Consider the following 13,527-nt stretch of genomic DNA (forward strand, 5'->3'; position numbering starts at 1 on the left):
GGTAAAACACACTTTAAAAAATCCCACTTTAAGCTCTAAACTGTGAGAAAAAGGAGACAATAAAAAGAGTATCAGAAGAGGATCTTCAGGCTGGGGGTACTCCCATAGTAGCTTTCAGAAAGGGAGATGGAATAATCTTAAAATAATCTCTTTTCTCTAATGTAATAAGCTTTCAACAAAAACTTTTCTTCTGTTATGATAGTAATAATAAGAAAAATATAAAGACTCTTACTAATATGCAAATGCTAGTAAATTTGGGCTACATAAATCTCTATAACTATAGGCACAGCTATTAGTAAATGAACCCCAGACTCAGATTTCTGATTTTTTTTTCTTGAGCTCAATTAAACACAGGCCAAAACAGTGAAAACTGAGCATATCAGAAAATTGCTTTTGTGAAGAAAGGGCATCTGGTACATAGAAAAAGCGTAAGAAAATGTTTTGTTTTCCATTACTATAACATTTTTTCTTTGGCCCATTAATAATTTAGTTCACTAACATTTGTGGAGTACCTATGTGTTAGGTATTGAAAATATAAAGATGAATAAAACAAAGTTCTCTTGCCCTCAAACAGTTGGAGAGGGTGGTGTATGGGGAAGCAAAGATTTCATCACAGTACCATATGATAAGTGATAAGATTGGGGAATTTAAAAAAAACCTATATTTTATTTGTGCTTTCTAATTTGGCAGAGAGGGCGTAAGTCTGGTAGACGACAAAGGCAAGCTGCCCAGCTACACTCTCCTCAGACTCCCTCTATGATTGAGGTTTAGGTAACACAGTGTAAAGGAAATCTCCTAGTTTTAAAGTAACAAAATGCTCTGTGCTAAACCCAGTTTTGCCACTTACCAGCTGTGTGAATTTGGGGCAAAATGGGTGTAGTAAGGATTGTGGATAAAGTAGGTATAATGCCTATTTAAAATGCTTGACCCCATAGTAGGTACTGAATAAAATGTAGGTGTTAGGGTGAAGAGTCCAGAACTATCAATGCAAAATAAAGGATTTGAAAGCAATTACAAGAGAAAGGATAGCCATAAAAATGCATTAAAGATAATGCAGCTCCTTCATTTCTCCTACTGGCAACAGTGTGTGGGATGCTTAACTGTGCTCTGCCATTAGGGCTTCACCAATCTTCACATTCAAATTGAGGAACTAAGGTCTAAGTTGATGCTTAGGAAATGCCAAGCTGAGGACAACCAATGTGACTTGTCCTTGAGTTACAGTAGCTATTGTATTTAGGCACTTAGCATCACAATAATTTAGTTCACTAACATTTGTAGAGTACCTAGTAACCAAAGGATATTAGAGCTGGAAGAAACGAGCTGGCTATGTCCCAAAATAAGCCAGGCACAGAGAAGACACTCAAAATATTTGCTGCTGAACTGAAAAGGATGTTGTCTAGTTTCTTTTGAGTATCAGAACATTCATAACCTGAATGTTCAATGATTTAAAAGTTGAAATGAGAAATAATTTCTAGAAATGATAGGTCAGTTTTTTCAGTATAATAATGAAAATAAATTTAAAATAAAATTATTTTCCTTTGTGTAAACTGGGACCTGACTTGCTTCTTCTCTTCCATTTCCCTTATTTTCTACCATCATTATTACCATAATAATCTGAATCATCATCACTATTATTTGCTTGTTTTAAGTTTGGGGGTGATCTGTAGATACAAACAACTGATACACTGATACAACAATAAACACCTACTTATCCTTTCCCTAGATTAATTATTAGCATTTTGCTATATTTGCTCTATCATTCTTTTCATGCTTCTTCCTGAAACATTTAAAGTTGCATATATCATGAATATCATGACATCACAACCCTAAATATTTTAAGTTTTGTTTCTTAAGAAACAACGACATTCCTTTATATAACCAAGTACCTCAACTTGTCCTCTGTAGCTGTTTTATTGTTTTAAATCTAGGCTCTAATTAGGATCATTCCAGTACACTGTTCCAGTACACTGTATATGGATGTTTTTAGGTCTAGTCCAGCACGGTGACTGAAGTAAATAAAGGCAGGGCAACACGAAACCATACTGTTTGGGTTGAAATTCCTGCTTTGCCACCTCCCAGCTGTGTGACCTCGGGAAAGATACTTCACTATTCTGTGCCCTGGGTGCCATATAGCTCTGGAGGTGAGAAGTCCAACACTTTATTTAGATGAGAGTGGTGATATGAGTACTGTAACAAAGGAAGTCCCAAGGTCTAGGCATGAACTCAGACGGCCTGCTTCTTCATGAAGGTTATACTTGAGCTAAATTTTAAAAGCAGGTTATAATTACTAACTTCTCTGTGACTTGAGCTGAATTTGAAATTTAGGTTGCTGTGAGGGGAAAAAAGTGAAAAAGAGAAAAGTTTGGAAAAAGCCCAGTGATGTCAATGGCCTGATGTGTTCACAGAATTCAAAGTTAGTAATTTTTGAAGAGAAAAGACCCAGAGTGCAGACTGATTTGTGGGGAAAATCATGACACTTTGCCTTTTTTGGTTCCCAAAGCTGAGTTTGGGGACCAACAGGCAGCAATGAACTGGAGCTACTGAAGGTGCGGAGACGCCTAGATGGTGTCTTTTTCCTCTCACTTGCTGAAGCAGATGTTAGGGTAGCACTCTGAAATCTTGAGGATGCAGATGTATTTGAGTCTCACATAGGAAGAACTCTCACATGGAAGTCAAAGGTTAAGAAAAAACAAACAAAAAGCCTAAAGTAAAATCAAATTCTCTTCACAAAATAAGCTGACAAATGTTCACTGGGTATAAAGCTTTATCAGTTTTCATTGTTTAGACTGTAATACTCAGATCATGAAACATCTTTGAGGAAGGACAACATGTGACTGAAGTTCTTATGACTAAGGAAATTAGAAGCTCAAGTGACTGGCTCCTATGGCAAACTGTAGAGAGGCAGCCAGGCTCTTTGGGGAGGTTGGGAGACAGAGTATGGAGACAAGAAAATATGCAGGCAGTTTCAGGCCAGACCAAAGATCTCCATCTCATTGGTTTTCCAGGTGAACACATAGGAGCAGTAACAAAATCCTGCCTGCCACATAAAAGAGCAGGCAGAATTTTTCTGATCCTCTTTTCTTCTGAGAGGAATAACTACTCCTAGTTAACCACAGGCCTGTTAAATAGGAGAATGTGTATGAATATGTACCCATAATGTGTGCCAGTAAATATGATAAGTCAGCTGGAGAATTAGAGGCAAATTCTAAATATGGTGCTAACAATGTACTATTTAGTGTTCACATCTAATTATAGAACAGCAGATTTGATACAGTTGCATTTATATAAATTAACCTTCTTACTTATATACATGCTGGCAGACTTTTAAAAAAAATCACATTTCAAAGTAAAAAAATTTAATAGTGGTTATTTTCAGATTAGATTATGTGGCAACTCATTTTCTACTTTAAATGTACCCATATGCTATTTTACAACACACATTTTATTTGCATAATGAAATATACTTTAAAAATTCTATTAGAATCTAGGTCTTATCTCACAGTTGTGTAGGATGCTGTCCTAGCTATCACATAAAATTACTCTAAGAACACTGTCTACCTTTAAGAAATTTAAATTGAAAATAAAATAAAAGATAAGATGAGCAGACTGTGTATATTTCCCAAAGTACAAATAAGTTTGTTTGCCTAGTTTTTCTGGACGATAGAATGCTGGAAACTCATCAACTATAGCGGTGGCTTAAGATTACTGTAGGACTTATTTTTCTTAAAAAAAACTGATCAGTATATTTAGATTTAACATGAGGAAGCAGAAATAGCAACTACTTTAAAATAGTCTGATTTTTAAAAGAAGGTAATAAAACTTGATAACAGGCACAGCTAAAGCATAATACTCATTTTAGTGCTGCAAATGCTCATAAGGATTCTCAAAATTCCTTTCTGGAACTATTCTTAGAACTAGTTCATGAATTACATGAGAAAATCTGTTTTGTCACTGTACAAAAATTCCTCAAATTTGTCCAAAACTGCTTAATTAGCACCATAGCCACAGTGCTGAGTGCATTTATGGGTAGCATCCCATTTAATCCTTATCATACCATATAGATATTATCTTCATCTTTTTTTCTTCTTCTTCCCAGATTAGAAATCGGCTCATTGCTTATTTGGGGCCATAGAGTTACTAAGGGGGAAATACAAAATTGAGCACTGGTTTCCTTAATTTATGTGTAATATTTGGAACCAGCACTGGTCTGAAGTTAAGATCTAAGGAGATGTAACAGGATTATTGATATATCCAAGTGCAGTCTCCCAAGGGGATGCTGGAAAAGGAACAATCCTTCACATGAGAGATAAATCCTAGCACTGGGATTTTTATTGCTGTTGATTTTCTCTAGGGTACTTCTTGTTGTGAAGAGAATTTGGAGGTAGCAAAAATGAGAGGTGGAAAGGCTTTAAGGACGAAAAGAACCTTCTTTTGAGAAACTCATGATGTGGCCAATGGTGACTCTTCTACAACCTTAATTAAGGAAGCTGACCATTGTTCACTTATCTGAAGCTAAAATATAAGCCTCATTCAACAAATACCTTTAAAATGCTAGGTAATGCTGGGAATCACAATGCCCCCCATGCCGCGGGCCCTTGCTGATCTTTCCAGACTCGTACCTTGCAATCCAACTACCTGTCTTGGTTTTCGGTTTGTATTTCCCTCATTTTAAACTTCTTGCCTTTGCTTTAGACCTCTTTTCTTTTCTTTATTTTTAATAATTCTGGTATTTGCCTAAGTATTAGCCATCAGAAGTAGCTCAAGAAATCTCCCTGAATTTTTAGGATAGATGAAGTACCTCTCCTCTTTGCTTCTATACCATGTTATACTATGTAGATCTGTTTATATTGTCTTATCTTCCCCACTAGACTTTGAGCATCTCAAGGGCAGGTAATCTCTATACCACATTTGGCATGTGATAAATATTTATGGCCATCAACTGAAAGAACATCCTAATAGTTAAGAGAAAGGGGGGGGGGGAGATCATAAAACTTATCACCCATTGTCAAAAGTCAAATTTTGTCACAATAAACTTAAACACAAGAACTTAGAATACCTGTTTTACTAAGTTGGAGCTCTGCTTTGATTTATCTACCATGTAAATTCCTCATGAAAAAGGCAGAAAGCACTATGAGCACTCTCACCAAGAAGTGCTCTCAAATAAAATCAGTTTGAAGCAGTTTTCATTAAGACGGACTGAATGTGGCATTGTGAGAAACACTTTATCAAATATAGTGTTTTACTTAGTGATTAGCTATATACCAGTTGATGAAGCTCCCCAAATCCTTTGTAATCCCACCACTCCAATAAACATTTAATGAGTATATAAGTTCAAAAAGCCTAGCAGAGGATTTAAACCTTCAATCTTGTTTTTATTTACTCTTGGAACTCAATTTCTCACTTCAAGTGAAGAATGCTGGTGCTTGAAGTTCATCTGTTGCCCTGGTAAAATTAATGTGCCTCCCTCAGCTTAAATTAAACATGTGATATTTAAGATGAAAGAAATTTAGTAAGAATGCCACAGTATCAGTCACACTTGCCTTAAAATATTTGAACATCAGCAAATTGTTTTCTTAAAAATGACTCACTCAGAAGTTTAAAAAATAAAGGCGAAAAAGATTTGTTTTTAATTCTCAAATGTGAACTCTGAAAAGGAGATACAAAGTATGATAACTGAATTCTGCAGTATAGCAGTTACCAGTGAAAACAAGTTTGGTAGAATAGTATAAACCAATATTTCCCACACCTGAGATCTTTAGGGCTTACTATTTATATGTCTTTGGGCCTGTGTTGAGCTTTTCTGAGCTTCCGCATCACTACAATATTAATGTTGATATCAGCTACAATAACAAAAGCGTAATATGCTACATAGAATGGACGTCCTCCCAGACGTCCTTCTGGATGAAGGGGCAGCGGCAGGGGTGAGACAGAGACCCCCCCCCCACGCTGCCATGGTAGGCGGGGGTCAAGGCAGAGGCAGAGAAGGCAGAGGCCCCCGGCCGCTGTGGTGGCAGTGGCAGCAGCGGAGTCCCTTGCATGAATTTTGTGCACCGGGCCTCTAGTATGTGTATAATTTGGTTGATGAGCGTAATAAATGTACCTGCTTAGATTTAATTTTGAAAAATTTATCTATCATGTGGATAAAACACTCAATTTTAGAGTAACATAGTAAGCAATGCATAAACTGTTGAGCTTTAATTTGAGAAAGAAAATTGAGAAAAGAAAAAAGCCCTGGACAAGGGGAGAAAGATAAGGACAGCTTGGAATCCAAAGAGGTCAGTTGATTTTGGTAGAAATCTAATATGACACAAAACATTTAATTACATGAACCAATGATTTTCACCTTTTGGAAACACCAAGGTACTAATAAAAAACAATCCATTGGTTCATTAAAATTACCCAGAAATTAATAAGAGTTTATGTTCCTCTGGGGATCATCAGACTAAATAAACCCAAATACCAATTTACTGTATAAGTTGCTTATTAAAAGTTCTTTTGTCTGTTATGTACTGTATATTTAAATAAGTATCTTCATTTAAAGTTATAATGTTTAAGGTATTCATAGTATATCTTATTGTAGCTTTTTAAAATGGAATTTAAAAGAAGTCTATCCCTATTTTTGGAGCTACAGTTTAAGTTACAAAAAGCCCTGACAGCCGAGACTGGTTTGGCTCAGTGGATAGAGCAACGGTCTGCGGACTGGAAGGTCCCAGGTTTGATTCCGGTCAGGGGCATGTACATTGGTTGCGGGCACATCCCCCAGTGGGGGGTGTGCAGGAGGCAGCTGGTCGATGTCTCTCTCTCATCGATGTTTCTAGCTCTCTATCCCTCTCCCTTCCTCTCTGTGAAAAATCAATAAAATATATTTAAAAAAACAACAAAAAGAACAAAAAGCCCTGACATCTTCCGGTTACTTCAACTGCTTAGCAATCTTGCTGGAAAGCAGAGACAGATATATCACAAACACATTCTTATCAAAGAGTGAATTGAAAAGTAAATTATTTCAAAGCTATAATTAGATATTCTTTCAAACATGTTTATGTTCAACAATAAATAATTGTTTAAATATAATAACATGGTCATACAATGAGTCTACAACTATTAAAAATCCTGTTAAAAAAGTATTCAGCATTACTTACAAAGCATTCTTGCAAAAAAAGTTCAACCTAAATCAAACAAAGTTTTTAGACCTAATATCCATTTTTCAGGAAATACACAGATAGAGGAACAAGTAAAATAATACCACAAAGAAACAAATACACAAATCCAGAATTTGGAACAATATATAAGTTATCTAGCATGATTTCTTCACAAAGTACATGTCATGAAAAGAAACAAAAACAAACAAACAAAAAAAACGGAGGCAGTGCTTGCTTAAAAGAGATTTAAGTTATCTAACAACCAAATATAATTTATGATTCTTGAGTGGATTGCGCGCCCCCACCAAAAAAAAAAATTAAAAAATAGATATTAGGGGACTGCTGTTAATTTTGTTACATGGTATTGCGGTGATGTAGGAAAATACTGTTATATTTGGAAAATGCATGCAGAAGATTTTAGGGATAAAATCTGATGTCTGTAATATATTTTAAAATGGTTTAGTAAAAATTAATGAATATATAATGGTATATGAAATGTTTTTGAACAGTTTTAAGTTTTACTAATTTCAATCATTTAACTACTACAAACTAAAAAAATCATTTGAAACTTTATATTTCTTTTACATTTGTTTTTGTGAATTTTCAATAATAAATTTTAAATTTATTTTCTGTTCTAGTAAATGTTTGCAATTTTCAGAGAAGAAATGAACCAAAAATTTATCAAAAAAATTATTCATCAAAATTCTTAAATAAGTACAAAAATGTAAAGAATTAAATTTCAAATGATGCTCTTTTATAAGTGAGTAGCAGTTCAACTTTTGAAGCTTTAAACCTCAAAACTCCATTAAAACTTTTAAATGCCCTGTATATAGAAGAAGCAAATATGGCAAAATTGTAGTAATTATTAAATGTATAGAGAATTTGGAGTGTTTATTGTACTATTCTGTTTTACTTTTTCTATATTAAAATCATCTTAATAAAAAGTTAAAATATAACTAAGAAAATAATCATATAATATTAAAAGACTAAAAAAACTTTTAACATGACTCAATTTTATATTAGTCACAAATATACTCATTGAAATATATAGTAAAAATTATGAAAAAAACATATATCATAAAGTTAACCATAAATCTGTGTTAGAATATTTTCTTTTTGCTTTTCAGTATTTCCCATAAAACTGTATTTATGGAAACTACAAACATGTATTATAAAAAAGTAATTCTTCAAAAATAATATCCATTTAATATAGATTTAAGAGTTAGAAATAGATGCTTAAAACAGCCTGTATGATGAGATATTCCACTATTTTTAGGGTAAAAAACACTTGATGTCTATATTTCTTAATCTATCTCATTAAACTCAGTGATAGCTCTAAGTTTGAGCACTAATTATTGTCTTGCAATTTTTTAAAATTTGTTTTAAACAAATTTTTCTTTAGGTCAGAGTTTAACATACACTAGAAACTAGAATTTCAGAGGCATCCTTGAACTCTATTCTCAAAATTCTGTACCCTCTTTAATTCCAATAACTTTCCCTCTACTCCATCTACACACTATTCCTCCCTCTCTTGTCTTTTTTCCTTCATTCATTAAACATACGAGAGGCCCGGTGCACGAAATTCATGTATGGTGTGTGTGTGTGTGTGTGTGTGTGTGTGTGTGTGTGTGTGTCCCTCAGCCCAGCCAGCACCCTCTCCAATCTGGGACCCCTCTCACAATACAGGACTGCTTGCTCCCAACCCCTCACCTGCCTGCCTGATTGCCCCTAACTGCTTCTGCTTGCCAGCCTGATCACCCCCTAACCACTCCCCTGCCAGCCTGATCGATGCCTAACTGCTCCCCTGCTGGCCCAATTGCCCCAACTGCCCTCCCCTGCTGGCCCAGTCACCCCTAACTGCCCTCCCCTGCTGGCCTGGTCCCCCCTCCCCAACTGCCCTCCCCTGCAGGCCTTGTCCCTCCCAACTGCCCTCCCCTGCCGGCCTGGTTGCCCCCAACTGCCCTCCCCTGCAGGCCTGTTTGCTCCCAACTACTCTCCCCTGCAGGCCTGGTTGCCCCTAACTGCCCTCCCCTGCAGGCCTTGTCCCTCCCAACTGCCCTCCCCTGCCAGCCTGATTGCCCCCAACTGCCCTCCTCTGCAGGCCTAGTCCCCCCCCCCCACCAAAACTTCCCTCCCCTGCAGGCCTGGTTCCCCCCAACTGCCCTCCCTCCCCTGCTGGCCATCTGTGGCAGCCATCTTGTGTCCACATGGGGGTGGCCATCTTGTGTGGAGTGATGGTCAATTTGCATATTACCTCTTTATTATATAGGATAGAGTATTTCCTATGTATAAGAATGTAAGGGTTTCACAGTCACAGCAAAAAGAAAAAAAGAAAACTCAAGAAGATACATATACATATGGAGAGAGAGAAAGAATAATTATAAGCAATGTGTTAAGTATAACAATAAGAGCAGAGGGTATCATTACAAAGTATTAAAGGAGTGGCTGCGGTCAATGTTAGAGTGAGTAGTGGAAAAGTCAGGAAAGGTTGAGTCTCAGAGGAAGTGTAGAGTCAACCAGGTAAAAAGCAGGAGGAAGCCATTCCTGACAGTAGGGAAACATAAAAAAAAAAAAAAGAGTAAGATTATGGGAAAATACAAATGGTACACTACTGCTAGATCTACTAAGTGTAAGGCAGGGAATGGGAAAAGCTGAAGCTGTACAAATAAGCAGAAACCAGATTACTGATTTCCGCCAGGTCTCGACTGCTGTGTCAACAGAGTGATGGCATAGAACCTTCTTGCTCCAAATGTATCCTCTGATTCTGGTTATAAATGTCAATCTACTTGATTTCAAGATCACAAAGCCCATTTCTGAGTTTAAGGAAGAATTTTTTTGTTGTCTAAAGTGACTTTTGGGAAAAATATATTGCAGCTATTAGATATATACCACTAGATGGGAATAATCATTTTGGGAAAAGACTGAAGGACAAATCCTTTAGCAAGAACCTGTCAATCACGTAACTGAAAAGAATACAAACAAGTAGCCTGGTCCCTTATAAGCATGTCTACTCTTTTTTATTTCCCTACAAAAAAAACACCCCTGTATCAAGGCCTTCTGCAAGAGCCAGCAGTACCCTATCACACTACTGCCCCTCTGAAATGGGCATTTTGGTGATGATTATGTTGGTAGATGAACCAGAATCAAAATCAAGTCTTCAACCTGAAAAAAACAGAAAACATTAAGCATTGCCCCAGGCCTGGTAGTAAACCTATGGGATGTACTTTTTAACCAGAAAAAGTAAGATTGCACTTACATCTCGGGCTTTCACATAGAAGGCCTCTTGAAAAGCAGCTTCTAATGAGCCAATAAAAAATACAGGATGGCAGTCTCCATATCTATAGAAAAAAGTATCCCTATTAATTAAAATACATTTCAAATTAACTTCAAAGTTACCAAGTCTAAACAATGACTTAAGTAAATTCAAGGCTAATGTCTCTTATGTACAGACCAAACATTAAAACATTTCTTTAAAGGCTTGGGAATGAGCTTCATTAGTTCTTAGAGTTCTCCTTGGCCTATACTGATATATTAGAACAGTAGAATTTTAAGTACATCTAGCAAATGTATTTAATAAGTGCCACAAAACCATGACATTTATAAATAGCAGTTCCTGGTTATTCACGGTCATAAAATTTTGCTAGCTACTGTGGCCTTAACTTTGCATTTTAGTTCATTTATTCTAGAAGTCCAACAGAGAGGGGAAAAATGGTATCGTGCAAAGTTTTCAAATTATACTATTACACTGGAAAATAGAACTAAAGAGAAATGTCATTTACATAAAAATTTATGGTTGAATATTTAAATCCTCTTTACTTAAACACCTTTGGAGAATCTCAAATGCACATGTAAATCTCATGTAAATGCACATAAAAAACATGCTATGTTAGACTCTTAAAAGAAAAAATGCTAAATGATTCCAAACAAAAATTAAAAATTCACTTCCATTTAAAATTATCTTTTTAGCCCTAGTCAGTTTGGCTCAATGGATAGAACGTCAGCCTGTGGACTGAAGGGTCTCGGGTTCAATTTCGGTCAAGGGCACATGCCCGAATTGTGGGCTCGATCCCCAGTGGGGGGCGTGCAGGAGGCAGCTGATCAATGATTCTCTCTCATCATTGATGTTTCTATCTCCCTCTCCCTTCCTCTCTGAAATCAATAAAAATATATTTAAAAAAATAAATAAGAAATAAAATTATCTTTTTATGTAATGTTATTTTGAAGCATATTTTGTTTGCCCTAGGATACACTAAAAAGTAGTATTTTATAACCTAGTCCTTTGGGACTACAGTCAAAATGTTAAATTAGTGATCCATTACTTGTGCTGCAATAAAGATACCAAGCCCGGCCGGTGTGGCTCAGTGGTTGAGCAATGACCCATGAACCAGAAAGTAATGGTTCGTTTGCCAGTCAGGGCACATGCCTGAGTTGCTGGATCGATCCCCAGTAGGGAGTGTGCAGGATGCAGCTGATCAATGATTCTCTCTGATCATTGATGTTCCTATCTCTCTCTCCCTCTCCCTTCTTCTCTGAAATCAATAAAAAAGAAGAAGAAGAAAAAAAAGAGCTACAGAGATAAGATGACTACATCTCTGAAGTGGCATAAATGGTTAACTAGTTATTTGACATTGAATACTACATGTTTCACTATCAGGACTATATAAGTTGACAAATATAACCTTTGAAAACTTTAAGGAGAAATTAAAAAAATAATCAATTTATGATTAAAACTGCTCCAGAAAAATACAGTGGCATTAAAAGAACATCAACTTTATATAGTTAATATCCTAACCCTACCTTGAAGAAAACTCTGCTGTAAATTGTAATAAGGCATCTCCTTCATTTTCTGCGTTTTCTGGCACTAAAAAACAAACAAAAGAAAAAACAAAAACAAAAAAAACAAAACAAATAGACACAAAAAACAAACCACATAACATCTAATCCCACATATAAGAAATATATTTAATCAATAAAGAGAAAATAAGATTAAGTTTTAGTTTCTGTGATATATCTGAGGAGACATTTTAACTTGATATACATTAGGAGATTTCATCAAATCTTAAAAAAGAAACTTAAAAAAATTCCAAGCTCATAAATTTTGGAAAAGCAACTGACACAATCTTGCTAATAGGCATTTAAAACATGTGTCAGGCATCACTCAGAATTTCAATGTTTTCTTGAAATGACATCTTGTGACTAAATTATATAAAAAGAATCTCAATTTATTTTAAAGACATATTAATCAGGAAAATAGTCAATTTAATGCAAAAATACCTATTTTTTCTCCCAGGAATTCCTTAATTTCAGAATAAATGATCCATTTAAGGACTTATTTTAAGGATCATTTTGCATATAGCAACCACTTATGATTCTACAGTATGCATCTTGTAAGGTGTAAGTGAGGGAGATAGTACATTTATTTATTTTTTTTTTCTTCCAAAGATGAGTACCAGTGAATGGAAAAGTAATACTAATATTGGTTGGTTTGTTTTTTGTTTTTGGAGATATGGTCAATTTAATTACAAGATTCTTAAAACTACAACTTAATGCTTAATTCATTAAAATATTTAAATAGTAAAAATTTTGATATTTCTAATAAGATGTGGGGAAACTAAAGTCACAGAAAGTCCAGCTATGTGTTGAACAAACTCTAGGTTTAAAGTAAAGGGATAGATTCATAGCTAATTACACATGTGAAACAAGTTACATTTCCTTGCATTTTAATGAATTTTACTAAAGCATTGGGAATCACTAGGCTTAATAAAATCAAAACTCAAGAGGCTCTAATTCTAATGAATAATGCTTATTTGTTATATTTTCTCTTTCCAAACCCAAAAGTCAGTAAGAAACTTTTTAAGTTCACTACTCTTCATAAGTTTTTGCAATAAAAGGGAGAATTATAATGCCGGACCCAAAGAACTCTTAATACTCACTCATTGGAGATTTTCTCAGGGCAGTTGACGCCATGCCGAATACTTCTCCATCATCCACCCCAAATTCAGGAGCATCTTCAAAGTCATCTCCATCACTATCACTAACCATATGAACATCGGTGCTTTGCTATTTAAGGAAATCAAATTTCAAATGTAAGTTATGCAATCACATTTAGCATTATAAAAGTTTTATTAAATAAAGAACCATTTGTTAGAGCAAAGCTTAATATTTTTCAGTTTAAGGCTTACATATATTTCTAAACTTGCTGTGATAGCCCTAGAATAAAGATTGGAGACAGAGGGAAAATAAAAGGTGCTTACAAACTTAATGAAGTCAGGGACTTTTGTCTATTTGATCCCTAGCCTATAGTAACACAATTTAGTGCTCAATAAATAATTGCTCAAAAAATGAAGTAAGAGGTACAACTGAGAGAGGTCAGAGACAAGGTAAGCTA

General features: G+C 35.4%; 1 protein-coding gene across 1 annotated transcript in view; it reads right to left on the bottom strand.

Annotated features, from left to right (window-relative positions):
- FAF1 (Fas associated factor 1) overlaps positions 1–13,527 on the bottom strand; it is a 354,542-nt gene that overhangs the window by 104,425 nt on the left and 236,590 nt on the right. The window contains exons 10-12 of the mRNA XM_079776926.1: positions 13,073–13,199; positions 11,937–12,000; positions 10,396–10,477 (exon numbers count right to left, since the gene is read on the bottom strand). Of these exons, the coding sequence (XP_079633052.1) occupies positions 10,396–10,477; positions 11,937–12,000; positions 13,073–13,199 (273 nt within the window). The remainder of the gene's footprint in view (positions 1–10,395; positions 10,478–11,936; positions 12,001–13,072; positions 13,200–13,527) is intronic.

The sequence above is a fragment of the Cnephaeus nilssonii genome (genome assembly GCF_951640355.1).
Source record: "Cnephaeus nilssonii genome assembly, chromosome: 7".
Taxonomy (NCBI): Eukaryota; Metazoa; Chordata; class Mammalia; order Chiroptera; family Vespertilionidae; genus Cnephaeus; species Cnephaeus nilssonii.